General features: G+C 31.8%; 1 protein-coding gene across 2 annotated transcripts in view; it reads left to right on the forward strand.

The window, feature by feature from the left end:
- ELP4 (elongator acetyltransferase complex subunit 4) overlaps positions 1-17799 on the forward strand; it is a 243826-nt gene that overhangs the window by 108695 nt on the left and 117332 nt on the right. For both annotated transcript variants that reach the window (XR_014316313.1, XM_082748867.1), the window contains exons 8-9: positions 9601-9709; positions 12666-12772. Coding sequence is in view for 1 of the 2 variants with exons in the window: in XM_082748867.1 (XP_082604993.1) it covers positions 9601-9709; positions 12666-12772 (216 nt within the window). In the remaining variant the exon portion in view is untranslated. The remainder of the gene's footprint in view (positions 1-9600; positions 9710-12665; positions 12773-17799) is intronic.

Genomic DNA, 17799 nt, shown 5'->3' on the forward strand with positions numbered 1-17799 from the left:
AAACTGTGAGGAAATAAATATCAAAGAACTTAGAATTTTGATTAAAATAGGTGGGGAGATATTTTTCTATGCCTTTCTCAGAGCTTCCCTTTCAGGAAGAAAATTTACTTTTTATTATTGCTAATTTATTCAAACTGTCATATCCTACTTTTTAAAGAAATTTTTAAATATAAAGAACAACCTAATAAATTTCTCCTTAACTGTAATAATGCAGGGATGAAAACTTCTCTGACATTATTCATGATAAAATATTAAATAATATTTTCTCATTCTAGAATACTTCTAAATAGTGCCAACATTTAATGTATTTGCTTACAGAACATTAGTTTATAAACTATTTAAACTTTATTTTATTCAAAATAGATTCCTCATTTGAAAGTGGCCTAGAGCATATTTTGACTTATTGTCATTGGCATTTGGTCATTTAATAGTCTTATTCAGTTTTTATCATTTAACCAAAGTTTTCCAACAATTTGATCTGTGGACATTTTCCCCCATCTATCTCTTTAAAGAAAACCATCACCAGTATGTTCCTTTATACTAAGGAAAGTTTATTTTCTGAAGGAAAGCAGGAAGAAAACGTCTTGTTATAATGTCTCTTGAAAATTGAAGGTTTTAGTTATTTAATTGATATATTTTCATATTAATATTTTACATTAAAGTAATAAAGCTTTGAACCCATTGCAATGAGTGAATGTTTCAAATAGAGAAATTCTGAACAAGTCTTTTCACATCCATAAACTTTTGTGTTCATTCTGAGTATCTTAGCAGCTAAACTCTAAGTTAGGTAGTGGACTCCTTAGAACTAACCACTAATATGGGATTATGAAATGTGGACTTCAGTGGCCTTGTGAATTTCTCTCAGTGTGAAATCTTTTATTTTTAAAACAAGAACTAAAAATAATTACATGGTGAAGGAACAACATACTTTTGTGAGTTTACATCTATAAAATTTTGGGAAATATTTTTAATGTAGTTGTTGATAAGAGTGTCATTATAGGAAGCATAGCATCACCTTCTGTCACATAATGTAATCTATTTTAAGTGGTCTGTTTAAATGCACTTTGCTAAGGGCAATATTTAAGGATGAAAATTAGAGATTAGGTTTAATCTCTTGATCATAGTTACCAATTACTAGAAGATAAAGTTAGATATTCTGGCTGTCAGTTTTTCATGAGTTCCTTAATCAAGGTATTCTCAACTGAGAATCTGGTTTTTATTTTTCTAGATCTTTTCAACCAGTCTGAAGTAGCTTGTAAGAAATTAACATTTTTAAAAGTGTAAAAAGAAGCAATTTTAAGAACTCTGCTGAATTGTATTAAACCTATTTTAATATTGCACCATATGTGTCAAATTCTAATCTTTGAAAATTTAGTAACTTCATATGAGTCTGGTGCATTGTAAAAGAATCTATTATTCTTCACAATAATGAATAATAGACTTTGCTACTGTAGGCTACTTATAAGAATCTGTAATTCTTATAGCTCCAATTTTTATTTTCTTCTGTTTTATATTACATATTCTGGTATCTGATTAATTTTTTAAATGAAATCTTAGCTTATATATATTTTACAGATGTATTTAATTTACTTTTTTGGCCAAGGATGTTTGAAACTTTTTATACAAATAAACTCCAAATTATCTGTAAGTTTCTGTCTATATATACAATTAGTTGCAGAGTACGTAACATTTTACCTTAGTGTAACTATGCATATTAAATAAGAGCAAGATATTTGAAATGGTCAATAAGATAAATGTGTATCTCTACAGGGAAAAATTACCACTTAGAAATCTTTCATTATACTTAATCTAACCAAAGCATATTCAGCAAGCCATAAAAAGAAAAATAATTTTAAAACTTTTTTGTTCTAAAATAACTTTGTGATATTACATTTCATACAGTGATTCCTACTGTATTTCCTTGTAGTGATGGTGGTTGTTAAAGTACTGTTTAGAGCCAAAATTTTCAAATATATCAATGATAGAAATAGTGAAACGTCTCATCACAGTATGGAGATTGAGTCATCTGTTAGGGCATATGGAATCTTTGGCTGTTGGACTGCAGTCTTTATAATGCCCAGTGTCCACGCATGGACACAACTGTTCTGGGAACAGAAGCAGAAAGAGACCTCTGTGTTCAGTCCACTTGAACATGGTAGAAGAAAAAAGGAAAAAGGATCTTTAATGTTAATTATTTTTATTATAAACTATCTTTGACTTCATCACTTTTTATGTACAGAAAATAGATACAACTTTATTTAATTTTGCCTTTTTTTAACAAATAAAATTACTAAGCTTTTAATCTTTGGTGTTACAAGCTGTCTGAAAAATACCTGTGAGAAAATGTAAGTTTTGAGTTTTTCCTACTTATATACCTGGATGCATACTTTCTCTTAAAGAAAGATTACTATCTTCAAAAAAAGATACTTATTTCTTAATATTGAAAGAAAATGTGCTTGTAACTAAATATAATTTAAAACTCTTTAAGTACCAGGCCATATATTATATCCTAACATTATGTTTTAGCCTTTTGCTATTAATTGCATTATTATTATATAAAGAGTTTCTGCTTCTTTAATAATGTTTTCGCACCCTATGTAGTTAATCTTTAATGTTGGGGAGGACAAGGGGAGAGATTAAATTAGCCTTGTAACCTCTTTCTCTTCCAGGCTGATGATGGAAAATAAAAGCTCTTAGCCACAAAATGTAACACTTAGAATTAATATTTAATTAGACTAGCAAATTGTACACTGTGGCTGAAAGCTTCCAAAGAGTTGTTAGTGCCACAATTGACCTACAGGTTTAATAATAACTCACTTCTAGAAGCAAGTGCCAGTTCAGCATAGTAGAGCCACTGTAAGAAAGTCCTGAGAGATTAAAATCAGCAAACCAAATGGCAGGCAGGGATTCCTGGGATGGAGCCTTCTGGAAAGCTGGGAGCTGGAATAGCTTTTAAGCCAGGATTCAGATGAGAACAGTGGGTGAAAAAGCTGATCCCTCCTGTTCTGGGAGCTTCTGGTTGTAGGCCAAAATCTTAGAACAGATTTTTACTAAATGTTTTTGCTGCAGCTATTAACTTACATTGAAAATCAAATATTGAATAATTTTTCTGTAAAATTTAACAAATTTTTTGTGTAAACATTAGTTCTTAATTTCTTACATATTAGTACATAATATCTGTAAACTCAGATCATTAGATTATCAGATAGGTTTGGCGCTGTACATCTATGCTGTTTTGCTGTGACATGCTGTTTCCTTGTTCCCTGTATAGTTGATTTATATGGTTCATTTCTATATTATTTCATTACGGGGCATTATGCAGAGCCTGAGAAAGAGATTGTGAAGTCGGTAGCCCAAGAAATGTCTTTCTTCAAGAAAGTACATAAATCAACAAATATAAAATCAAAGGCATTCTGAATTTTTAAAGGCCTTATATTATAAAAAGCAATGCTACATTTGCTTATGCTTAGGATGCAATTAAATTACAAGATAAATAATTGGACCTCCTGGTGAAACATTGGATCCTTATATCTCTGAGAAATTAATCTGGTGAAAAATAGGATACCATGAATTTGAAAATGTGCAAATGCAGAACAGCCAACTAAAGAAGGAAGACCTTACATAATTTATTGGTGTTATCTTCAATAATTAAAGAAAAGCTAGTCATTAGTTAAAAATTCAAGCAGATGAGAACCTTGCCAGCAGAGGGAGTAGTCCTGTCTGCCGTCAGGTTCCCATCATTTTCCCACCTGCCTCAGCTCTTTTCCCAGCCAGTCTCCCATCTGGACCTGGCTCTGTCAGCCTGTTCCTGATGACAGGCTATCATTTTATACTCAATATGGGATTATTCTAAGCTGATTTTAAACTTTAGTATCTTTAACCTACCACTGCATCACAAACATCAGCTGGATGCTCTGTTTGATATTTGGATATTAGCAATTGTTTTTCCAGGCAAGCTATGAGCTTTTGGACATCTGTGAATTACATTTTAACAGTTTCAAGTAGAAAGTAGTAGGCAACAAATTTCTGATTTAAGAAGTTACCCATTATATATTTTTAAACCAAAGATGCAAATGTCCATATGTGTAGTATGAAACTATCATTTATGTAAAAATACCTAAAATTAATTTTGAATATTATACCATTATTCTCTTGACCCTATTCATTATAATATTTTGCTTACCCCATGTATAAGAGTGTTCAGAATATTAAGATTTTTTAAAATGTTTAATAGAATAACCTATTGAAAAGAAAACTGGAAAAAAAAAAACTGATGTTCTGCAAAGCAGGTACTATTTGAAGCCAGTGTAAAAGTAAGTAATATTTCTGAAAACATCATGTGTTCTTAAAAAAATTTTCACACCAAAACTTAGAATACCAAGTATTTGAACACATAGAAATCACAAAAAGATGTGGCTCCGTTGCTTAATCCTAGTAGAATTTGACAATTAGGAATTTATTTTGCCCTTGAAGTTAAGTATATTTGCCATAAGCTCTTTTGTGGATATGTTTTAAAGCATTAGAACAATGAATCAAAATATGTTTATGATGTTCCTACATAAATATCATATATGATGCTACCAAGAGAGTGTTATAGCTACAATTTTTAAAATTTACACAAGTTCTTCTGTATTTTAAAATTAGCTATGTGAATTTCAATAAAAGTTCAGTATTAAATCTGGAAAGATTTAATCTAATACCTTTACTAAGGTATTATAAATATTTATTAGTATAACTTGATTTGATAAAATTATATTCTTTCTTAAACTCAAAATAATTATGAACAGAATTATTTTTCCCACTATAAAATATTTTTATAAAATAAAAATTTAATCTATGAGTAAATGACAACTCTGGGGAAGATGGAAGGTTTGTAAAAACTTACAGTATAAACAATTTTATTACTTCATAGTCTCAATCCTAAAGAATGTAGAACTTAATAAGCATAGAAAAACAAATACCGCATTACATATCTCTAGATTTATCTTTTATTCAAGCTTTTTAAAATTACATGACAAAGAAATGTCATTAATTCTAGTATGTCTGTGTTTCTATGCATATTATTTCTCAGAAAAATGTTATAACGTGAGCTGTGGAGTAGTATACTTGCTTTTCTTGGGATTCTTCCCCCCCGCCCCCAACATACACACACATATAGACACACATCATATCATGTAATAGGTTCAAACATAAAGTAATTTAAATCTTTCTTTAACTTTTCAATATTAACTTAGTAGTGCTTTTGCACTATTGTAGTCCCAAATCTGTTATGTGTGCCATATATCAAATGGGAGCTCTACCTTTTATGTTGTATATTTGCTACCTTTCTTATTTTAGTAACTCAAAAACTTATTTGAGCCATTGCATAAATGTTTTTGTCAATTGATTTTTTTTTCTTTTCAAGCTTCTTAATAATTAAGTGACTGGTTAATTACTTTTTAATCTCTTGTTAAAAATCTCTCCGGGCAGTATACTTTGTATTGGGACAAACTGTATCTTTTTATATTGTTGAGATAATTGGGTCAAAGAAAGTAAGAAAACATTCAGGGTTTAGGGTTTCTGATTGTTACTTGGTTACTCTAAAGAGGTATCTGAACTATTTTTATTAGAAAATGGAGGGAGCTTATGTGGCAGTAGTTGAATTTTATCTGTTGAAGTTCATAGTTTTGGTTTAATGAGCTTTGAATTGCAAGGGAGCATTAAACTAATCTTCCTTTATTTAAAATCCATTTAATGGATTTGGCATATCCTAATAAAGAGGTTACCATTCTATAAAAGAAAACAGGAAACATCCTATGAAACCAAGCAAGAAATAATCAAAATAAAAACTGAAATATTTTGTGAAATTAAAATTGGGGTAAAAAATGACCAACTGGACTTTTGATTTGCCTTTTTTGTTTGCAACAGCATTTGACATGATTTAAATCTAAATAAATAATTAAGAAATTGCACTGCAAGTTTTAAGAACCTTTAAGAACCTTTTATGTAACTTAATACAATGCTATTTGAGACTGCCAGCAAACTCTTAAAACTCCTGGACACCGGCTCTCTTCTCTTCTGGCTTCCCTCCTAGTCATGTCTTGGCTACTGTCCAGAGCTGACAACTTTCACCCAGGAGTGAAGGGAGATTTGTCTAGTAGAGGGAGGATTTTTGAGCCATCCTGGATTTTCACATCCAGATGGGCAAGGAGGAGGGGTGGCAGTACCATTGTACATACTTGGGTGATGTCATTGTGCCATGCATGAATATAACCATTAATTTACTCCTACTGGTGAATCCTGAATGTCCTTACTCAAATGTTCCTTATTAGAAACTGTAATGTTAGCAACTTCAAAATTAACACAAAAATTACTCAAACTTTATGTCCCAGTAATTGATGCACAAATACCTTGAGATTCTCCATTTCCAGTCACATATACTTCAGAAACCAAAGATGCTTCGCATCTTGGCTAATAACATAAAAACACTTAGAATCTGTGAAGATGAGAATGTGGAAGTTCAAGGCCTCTCTTCTCAGAGCATTATGCTAAAGCTTTCTGAACACTGTGAATTATATTATGACAATTTATTGTCCATAGTGCATTCGCCCTAAAGTGAATTGTGATTGTTATGCTTTGGAGGATTTTTAAAGCTATTAATTTTAGACTCTTTTAAGTAAATTTGCCTATCTTTATCTAAAAGACCACTTAGTATTAGCATTGTGATTTGAGAGACCTTTTGACAAGAGTGGTTGTTAAGATATGATTATGTCAGTATACCATACTCCCTATGCATCTTGGAGGTACAGAAGGAATCTGTAACACTATTTCAGCTTTTTAAAAAATATGTACATTTACATGCCCAAATATCTCATCACTGGAATACTGAATGAGTTTATAATTAAGATAAAGATTATCTCAGTCAGAAACTTAGATGTTATTCTTACATAATTTCCAGTACTTTTTATTCTATAGACATTTTTTAGTTATCTGTCAACTTTCACCATCTAGCTTACCACATTACATAAACTTTCAAAACTGCTGTGCAGAAAACAGTAAGGTCATTGTTAAATATAACTTACTTTGTGGTAATGATTAAAACTTTTTTCTTGCTCTAATACTTCATCAAAGCTTTTAAAATCAAATTTAGTTTATAATTAATAACTGTAGTATAAACTGATAGAGCTTAGAAACACAATAAATTAAATATATGAATGAGTTTCTGAGATTTCTAAACCCAGCCTGTATACATCTTTTATTTTGCAATTCATTAATTTTTCTCCACCAAGTGGAGGGTTGATTTTTTAAAATCTCCCATAAATTACCCTAAAAAGATTTATAATATTGACAAATGTTACAGGGTGTTAAGTGGTTTATTAGTAAATTTTAAGGTTAAAGAAAGAAACCTTCTTTGAATGTCAGGGTGTCCATCTAAATATACAGGACCTTGCTTATATACTACTTGAATGGAAGACTAATTCCATCCTTAAACCTTACAACTTCTATTATTAAAATAATTGAAAAAGCCCTAGCTTATATCACTACATATCTGAATAGTTGAGTTCTAACAAAACTAACTTTTATCATTTTAGATTCAGATATTTAGATACAAAGGTTTAGTCTTTTATGTATAGATAAAAGGAAATCTGACCTTTTGATTAAGAAATATTGTCAGTAGCCTTTATAAGTGCTTGTTCATCTGAGGGTCCATGACAGGAGTACTCTTCCCAGTTGAGTTTATCCTAAAAATGAAATGATAAGAGCCTGCTGGTTGTTATCTAAGATTCTTCTTCATGGGAGAACCACATGGTTATTCTTCATCTCCCACTTGTTCTCACCCTCTACAACCAACCCAGCCACACCCCACCCCCACCCCAACATTGTTCAGTACTCAGCACAATGAATCATTTTCAAGTTGACTCATTGTGAACTGTCTCCCAGCTGTTGGAATGTCTGGCAGACATTTTTGTTTGGGTGAAGAATAACTGGCTGAAACCCAACCTGGATGAGTTTGATATAATGGTCTTTGGCTAAAGAAATATTGAGAGGAACTTGTTTATGGCCTCTGAAGCCCCTGTTATTCCTGGAGTAGGACCATCCCCTGTGGCATAGAACTGAAAGTAAGGAATCAATCTGTATTATTTTCTCACCATTGAATGAAAAATTGCCTTAGAAAAAAATAGGCATTTTCAAATTATGTTTGTTTTTCTACACTTGGTACCCACGTGATTAAGAGTATTAAAGCCAATTAAGGATAACTATTTTTGCTGGTTCCTTTTAAGAGCACTGATTCAAAGGCCAAAATATTCTTTATACAACACACATTTCCACTTACAGAGGAGTTCCAAATACTGCCCTAGGTATGAGTTAACCAGTCATTTCAGCATAATGTTTAGTGACAGAAACTACTATGTATTTCAGACTGAGTCAGATAACATTGACCAGTTTTCTTTTGTTTTTCATTCTTATGCAATCTCTACTAGAGGACTTAAGAAACAGAGGAATACTAGTAAGCTCAGTAGTCAATCATGTTTTCAGAAAGTGAATGTGTTTCATTCACTTTCATTAGACTTTCCTCTAACAGGGGTCATAGGATCAAACTAAAGTTTTCTTAACTGTTTTACATTTCCCATCCTTTTCTAAAGATTATTTTTAAACTGGTATATATTACCAGGGTATAAAATGGGAGTTTCAAAATTATAAAATTTTACAAAGAACTATTTTTTTCAACTTACCTAGAACTTGAGAGCAAAAATGTTATAACATATGAAAGACGTTATAACATACGAAACATTTGCTGACGTATCACTCTGTCAGGGGCTAAAAGAAATACTGAATCTCCATTAAATAATACAATTCAGGAGAACCTATGGGGTATTTAATGATTATATTTTTAATGATTTTTTTATAGCCATGAAATTCTGGGCATTTTAGAACCTTCACTACTTAAAATATGACCTTTTTTAACAATGCATTATTTAGCATGTCAGGTTGTGTTGGAAAAAAAAGCATAAGCTACTAGTCTAGCGTTAGTCTTCTACCATCTTTTCTTTGCCTTTATTGTTATCCCAGAGCCAAATAGCAGCATCTGGAAGGAGAGAACAGAAGACTCCAGAGCTAGCCATGTTGCAGTCTCTTAGCTGGACCCTTCCGTGCTTCTGAAATGATACAGAGGACCTCAGCTGTTACAGGGCTGGGACCTGGTCCCAGTTGACAGATGATAGTGGGACCTTGCCTTACACCACATTATACTGTACTATCTTCTGCTTCTGAATCCTGATGTCAGATTTTCCAATGGGTAAAGTAATTTGAAAAAGAATAGTGTGTGAGGATAAAGGTAGCCTTGACCCTTAAAACAGAAGAAAAATAATCATTTATGTTCCCTACCAAAAATAAGGTATGTCCCCTCAGCTCTTCCAACTAGAATAGCATACCTACATGGGCGAGAATTTTCAATTAAGTGCATATTTTCGTCCAGTTTTCATCCTGTGGCAGCTTTGAATTACTCCTCTATGTTGATAGTTTATCTCCTCTACCATTTTCACTGAAGTGGCATAATGGCACTGAATACATATTATGTTTTTAAACATAAAATAAGTGTTTTGTTTTCTTGTTTTACAGAATAAAGCAGTTATTACTCGTGTTACAAACTTGTCAGATACAGTAGTTGGTCTGGAATCATTCATTGGTTCTGAGAGAGAAACCAACCCATTATATAAGGATTATCATGGTAAGCAGCACCTTTATCACGGGAAGAGAGTACCCTGGGTTGCCTTTAGGTTTACCTGGAAGCATTGTATCCGGTCATAGTATCTACTGTCAAGTAGCAAGAATTTTATTTTATAATACATCTGTCAAATGTTTTCCATTCCTGACCGTTCTTTCATGGCAGCTTATCACCAAACTACATTAAGACTATGGATTATCGTAACTGCTTGAAATAAGTCCAATCCATATACTAAGGCATGGTTCAGTCAGAAAAATATTTTCATGACTTAAAGCTGTCATGAAATTAGTTGTACTTATTAGCCATTTTGAAATAAATATCATATTAACTCCATTAATAACAGCTTTGTGTAGTGGTTTACACTTTGCAAAGCCTACCTATGTAATAAATAAAATTCATATTTATTATGTTATAAAAGTCCTAGTTAGTCACATTTTCATGAAGTGAACATCTTTGATTATATTTGAACTTTGCTCATTTTGTTGTTTGAGTTTTGAGGAGATTTTATAATATTGCGATCCTAGTATAAATACAGGTCAACAAATCAGATTTTAATTATTTTTTGAAGTTCTTAGCAATATTTTGGTCATTTGGTTAATTTGGAGATTTTTTAAACATAAAGATTCTTACATAGAATCATTGAAATAGGAAAGGTTTAATAATTTTGTACATCTCATCTATAAATAAAATACAGAATATGGTGAATGATTTTTACCTATTATACTGAGTAAATGTCAATTATTGCTGTTTTTATTATTATGGACCTACTATACTTCCATGGAAACCTCTAAAGACTGAATAGCTTATTTGAACCCTGCTAGAAGATTATATAAGATTGTGATTGCAGGACTATAACAATTCCTGACTCTACAAAAAAAAAAAAAATTAGAAGATACTTTATATGATAACCACCATTGCTTTGAAGAGTCAGCATCCAATCTTTTAAAAAATAATAGAACAGTATAATCTAACAATAAAGTATTTTTCAAAGGCTAGAAACTACAAGCTATGAACAAAAGCTACATAAAATAATTCACCTCATGATTATTAACTTGCATAACTGTGTATGCTATATGCCCAGATTAGTCCTATGTATAATTATTTAATCCATTATTGTTACTATTATAGGAAGAGGACTATTAAGATTAAACTATTTTTTTAATTTGTTGTTAAACTGTAGTTGACATACCACATTGTATTAGTTTAAGGTGTGCAAAGTCATGATGTGATAGATGATTGTGAAATGACTGCAAGAGTTAAGTTTCATTAACATAGATTACCACACATAGTTCACAATGATTTTTTTTCTAGTGACAAGAAGTCTAAGATCTCCTCTCTTAGCTACTTTCAAATATACAACACATTATTGTTAAGCATAGTCACCATGCTGTACATTACATCCCTAGCACTTATTTGTTTCATAACTGGATGACTTTTTTTCATTTGTTTTTATTTCCGCTTTCTTTTAAAACAACTCAAGTTAAATACTGCCTTAATAAATTATATCTGAGTATCATTTGTAAATATTATGACCTAATAAATTTAGTAAATTGTTTTTTATATTCCAAGACCGTTATTTTGATTAAAACATTTCAAGGGTGAAAGGCCATGATGTTTTGTGCTGAAATCCCTGAATCGATAAATCATTAGGAACAGATTCATGAGTGGCTTTGACAAGAAGTAACATTTCTGTTAATAAGAAGATAAACCATATTCATTCATTGTATAAGGCCTCCTGACTTAAGGGCTAAACCAACACATACATATCAAGATAAAATGAGGAATGTGCAAGTGAAAGTCCGGTGTGCTCATTTCTAATGTATTTTACTAAATAGCTCTGTTTAAGATATTTTTAATCTGCATCTAAAAACTGTCTTCATAACATATTTTGCCTTTTTTTAAGTTTAATAAATTAGATCAGATATTTCAGTGAATTATTTTTGAAGGGACCATTTTGAAAGTTAAGAACCTAGAGGTTTACCCTGTTAAGCTAAAATGACTACATACATTCCTATGCATTCAAACGCACACACAACTGTATACTAGAGAAACAGTTCTTTAAATAAGAGGCATCTCATTTGTTCAGATTTGGATTTGCTTTCTTCCCCCATGTACAGAGATCAATGTCTTTGGGACAATGATTTTTAAATAGGGGCTGAGTTAGGCGGAGAGATGCACTTCAGGCAGAGAGATGCACTGAAGAATCTTCCATGTCTTCATCTGTGGCAGATGACCCCGAGTTTAGTCAGAAACTGCATTAAGCTGCACAAAAGGCATCCAGTGCCCTTGTCAGAAGAAATTAGCAAGTGTTTCTACTGACAAGAGGCCAAAGCTCACGGTTTACCTAGCACTGTTACAAAGCTTATAACAGCTACATAAAGGTCTAACATGGCACAGAAATGAGTGTCTTGGGATGGCATAGGGGTTAAAGTTTGATCCCAGAGTGTGCTCTGAAATGTAGTTTTCTTCAATGGTTTGCTCAAGTCATTAATAAGGTACAAAATGAAATACTTTTCATTAGTGCTTCACTGGTTATCAGTAACCCATAAGCCGTGTTTTGCTGGCTGCTTACTGGTGCATTTAATAAAATAAAGATCACTCAGTGGTGCCGTGGGCAGCATGCAAGGTGATAGCCATATTTGCTTACTGTAAATACAAGAGAAAATCACACACAAACCGGCTGTAGTTTTGACAAGTATTAAGATCCCTCTTTACATCTGTACTTCTGTACCAAAGTGCAATTAGTTTTCCTCGCACAAGGATTTCTGTTTATCTTATTCTGCTTGATTACTTGAGTATAATCACAGCATTTGCTTCATTGCTCCTGGTAGTAAGCTCCAGTTTTAAAAGGGGAGGATGCTTGTGTGTAAATTTACAGGATTCTGCTGTAAGACTCTTAATTTTATGCATCTAAGACAGTGTTTTAAATTTTGTTTTCTTTTAATTTCCTTTTCACAAGGTTTGATTCATATCCGGCAGATTCCTCGGCTTAATAACTTGATTTATGATGTATCTGATGTCAAAGACTTAGCTTTTAAATTAAAAAGGAAGCTATTCACCATTGAGGTAAGAGAGAATTTTTGTATTTTAGTTCATGACTTGAGGTTAAATGGTCTGTATGTGTGTGTGTATATATATATATATATATACACATATATATTATGTATATATATATACATTTCATTAAGTAAAAAAATGTATATATATATATATACATATATATTATGTGTGTATATATATATATACATTTTTTTACTTAATGAAATTCTTAGAAGATGTTTCCTGCTAATATTCTTAAGTTCTTTCAGTGTAACAGAATAATGTTTTTAGAACTATCTTATTTTTTTCTCTTTTAGTGACATATCATTTGAGTATAGTAAAAAATGATTTTAAGTGCCTATTCAAAGTAAACTCCAAACTTACATGAGAAGTATGACATGCATATTTCCAAGGCTTTCAAAAGCATATTTAATTAAATGTTAATGAGCTGTGATTATTGTGTGTGGAGTGTGAATGCTACCCACAGTTGTGTATGGCTAAGTAAAGAGGATCCTTATCTACATTCTAAAAGCAGTTTTCTTTACTATTAGTGAATTCACCTTTCCACTTTCCATGATGAACAAAACAAAATATAATTTACACCAGGGTCTTTAATCAAATTTTCTACAAAACTGAAACTTTTTTGGTGACCTTCATGCAAGCAGTAGTGACAGAAAGTAGTGGTACAAAAGATTTATTTCAACTTAATCTTGCTAAAGAGCAAATGAACATAGCACTATTAAGCAATTAGAGTTGATGTATTTATTAACGAAATAAATGCTCAGGGAGAGATGGCTTTTGGGTGATGTGATAGTTATCAGTATAGTCGGTGCAATTTTTTTAACAAAGACATAAAACAGCCAAGCAGCCTTGACAAACCATTTTGTTTAATCTCTTTTCAAATGAAAAGCTCTTAAGCAGGCCACTTGTCTTAACTGCTTGAAACCATAAAAAGAGAGAATTGCCACCAATAAATTAGCATATTTTTAACTTCATCACCAAATGATGGTCAATGTGGCTTGGCACTGCTTTGGTGTTTGGGACTTCACCCTTAAGTGACCACTTTGGCCCTTTTTTGACCCTCTGCCCTCTTTAGCCGGCTACTTGATAAGGTGACTTCATGGTTCTCTCTCTTTTTTTCTTTCCCTTCACATTTGCAAGTAGCACTAACCTATAAATCATTGTAAGGGCCCTATCCAGTGACAAATTAATGTGCCCTCCTCCTAATTAATGGTCATCAATGTCCTTAATTATCTAATCCTATTGAGAGCAGTTAATAGTTAATCAGGCAGCCAGTTCTTCAAGCAGGTCATCTCGGCAGGAGTGTTAGAAGTTTCTCATCTGGGGATACTCCCTTCAAAAGCCACTTAAAGCCAAAAGATCCAGAGTGTAAAAATACTGATTCTTGAGCTAATTTGCTTTAGTTCTCAGAAGAAACCACTGAAATGGAACCCAGCACTGTAATTGTTCAAACTTTGTTTCAATTTTTCTGATACAATACTGAAAAATTTACCATTATTATTTACCCATTTTAAGCGATACTTTGCTTAAAAATTTTGGAAGTATAAAGTTATAATTAGTGTCACAAGAATGCATGCCTCATCATTTTAAGTTGAACTTGTGTTTTTCATTAAAAATGTGGGGTTTTTTTCCTCTGCATGACGCCTTTCTCCCAAATGTGTGTTCTGACAACCAGGTCTAAGATAGCGTCTCTATCATCATACAAACTAACCAAGCAGATTCCCTAGTGAAAATCCTGTTGCACCCAGAGAAAAAAGTAGCACTGTCGTGTGAATTATGTTTATTCTCTCTCACTCTCTCTCTTTCTCACACATGCACACAACACATATATGCACACATACACTGAGTCTTATTTTGGGCTTGAAGGGATAGAAATAAAGGACTAAATAATGTCAAGTGGGACCTCTCCTTTGAGTGAACTTAGGTTCTAGTAGTCCCTACACTTTACCACTATAGCTGATGTGAGATCTTTTATAAACCACATAGGTTTCTGTTCCATTTCCTCTCTTCTATTCCCAGCATTCTAACCTAAGAGAATAATTATAACTGATCACCTGTGATTTGGAAGAAATATTTGAAAAGAAAACACAAATAGGTGGTTGGTTTTTAAAAAGTCAATATTTAATACAGTTGCTCAAATCCTTTACCTTTTTGGCTTATAACTTTCATCTTTTTTTATACATAGAAATATAGTTACAGCACATTCCAAATAATTTATTCACTCATGCAATAAAATTCAGTTTGGTGTTTCAGAATGAAACAAACCTGACAGAAACATATATAGATATAATTATAACAAGGTAAAATCATGTGGTTCACATAAAACTAAATGATTTAAATACAGCACTGTACCTTATAAAATACATAACCAAACAGATAGTAAGTCTTTGGTGATATATTATAGAAACTGGAAACAAGAGGATTCCCTTATTAGGGGAAAATTTATCTATCAAGTGACATTATTTTAATATGCACAACAAAATTTTTAAACTGATACTAAAAAATAATAATAAAATAAAAATAATAAAATGTGTACTAGTCTATAAAGTGTGAGATTCTAATATAGCAGACATTGAATCTGCATTCTACTTTCAGAAGAGAAAGGTGGTTTAGCAGGGAAAGGAGATATGTTTTCTGATTCCATACAGGTAGATTTGTTACATGGTGGAATTTTCTTATCAGTCACACAGTCTCAAAATTGGCATGTTGGAAACAAGGAGCAAAAAAAAACCAGGAAAATATCTTCATCTCTATTTTTAGGGTACCCTTTCTTTGATTTTTTAAATACTCTTTTTTATAGATGAAAACTAAATTTTTATTTATTTATTTATTTATTTATTTATTATTATTTTTTTTTTTTACTAACAGCCACCAAGAGCCTCTAACAAGTAGAGCAGCTTTAAACAGCAGTCTTTAATATTTCTGAGTTATTTGGAAAAGGCAAAAGAATATTTATCTCTTCTCGAACTGTGTATTTGTATTATTCAGACTCAAGTGGAAGCATTTATCTAATCACAATAAATTTTTGCTAATACCTAGTGTTCGTCAGTTATGAAGCTCTATAAATTGCCCCTCTACAAAAACCGTAGAGGAATCATATCTATAGTAATGACACTAAAATCTTGGCACGTATTCTGGATAGGTAAAAGAGAAAATTTAAGGTTGATTCAGTCTGGCTTCAGGTTAAAAAAAAAATAGCTTTCCAATTCTTTAAAAATTTATAATCCTTATAAACTGTACAATGTAACTGTCTAGCATATTTGATTAACCATGACATGCTACTTATTTCTTGGCCTTACCACATAACCTTTATTCAATCATAGCAAGATTTATTAAGCCATTATTGTGTACCAGGCCCTCTACTGGCTTACTTAAACTTACTATATGGTAATTGAATATTTTATAACAAAAGGCTTTACTAAGATATAATAATAGACTCAATATATAGAAACTATGTCTTTTTCATCTTCCTATCTGTCCCAGGACTAAGAACAGAGCATACACTTAGCAGGTATAAAATCTTGCTGAAATACATATATGGATAGATAAGTTACAGAGTCTGAAAACTTGCCCCAACAATACAGCTATAAGTATTATATAAACTCCACCAGGCAAGTGATATATAAACATTACTTTCTTCATTAAGTTCCTTTAGAAATGTAACTTGGGTACATAGCTTCACTTCCCAGCTGAAATAACTACTTAGACTTATTTGGTTCTTTTTTTTTTTTTTTTTCAGTTTTGTATTTTTGCTTCTCTGATGTTGAGATCATCATTAGCCAAATTTTTCTTTATATTAGTCATTATGATGTAATTGTGATACCTAAACAAGGAAGATTTGATAGGATTTGAAATGTGGCTTCATTTAATTTGATGATATCATAACAGCAAATTTTCAAAAATAAGGTAAAACAATATGTACATAGGTTTTAATTGGTCCCAAAATAGTAATTATCATAAGTAGTTTATTTATGTGGGTTTTGCACATTAAATGAATATTGACAGTCCAGAAAATCGAAATAGATTAAGTTTACTCAAGATTGTCTTTAATATTTTGCCCCTAATTCAGAACACAGGACTCCAGTACCGAGTCTCCAGTCATCAAAAACTTTCTCACAGAAGAACTGATAAACCACTATTTATTAAATAACAACTATTTTTGATGCACTTACTTAGAAAACTCCTTCTTAGGTATATTGAGGCCAAAATATTATATGCCATCAGTATAAATCAGCTTTATATAGTACTACAGTATACTTGATATGATTCAGTAGAATTATCTGAAATTTTTACATATTGTAAAACCATAGACTCTTGTAGTCACTATGACAATGTTGGACAACGTAGAGTTGCATGATATCTTTGGTCCTAGGTTTCCTTACTTGCCTATGTTTTATACCAATAGTCTTTCCAGTTTTAAATAGGAGGTAGAAAGGGGACTGTTCACTATACCTGGAGGTACAGGAGAGAATTGGTTAACTTACTTGTCAATTAACAGTTATGTCACTATAAAGAAAAATAACGGAAACATAAATGTCTGACTCAAGAGCATTAAGTCGTAGCATGAGGGACCATATAGTCCAATATACCAATTCTGATAATGATGCCCTCTACAAATACTGCAATATTCAATTCCCAGATATACTACAGTTAGCAAAAGAAAATCAAAGAGGAACATGTGCTTCTGTTCATCCAGATCAAATCACTTGTCAAAAGTAAATTCAAATTAGCATTCTTTAACAATGGAAATGTCATTTTGTACGTGTTTACATCTTAATATATTCGTTATATCACCATCCCCATATTTACACTTTATTTCCTAAGTAAGGTAGACATCCAGTAGGGTCATACAGGTTTCACAGATTCTCCAGAAGTTGGTAAGACTGTGCTCTTTTATATTTCACATGTCGTAGTGAGCCTATCAAAAGTGCATACCACCTTAAGGGGAACACAGTTTTGAGACTCTGTCTAATCCTATTTCTTCCCACATTGGAATCTTAATTAGAAGAGATAAGAAAAAAAAAACACATCAT

This window comes from Mustela nivalis, assembly GCF_964662115.1.
Source record: "Mustela nivalis genome assembly, chromosome: 9".
Taxonomy (NCBI): Eukaryota; Metazoa; Chordata; class Mammalia; order Carnivora; family Mustelidae; genus Mustela; species Mustela nivalis.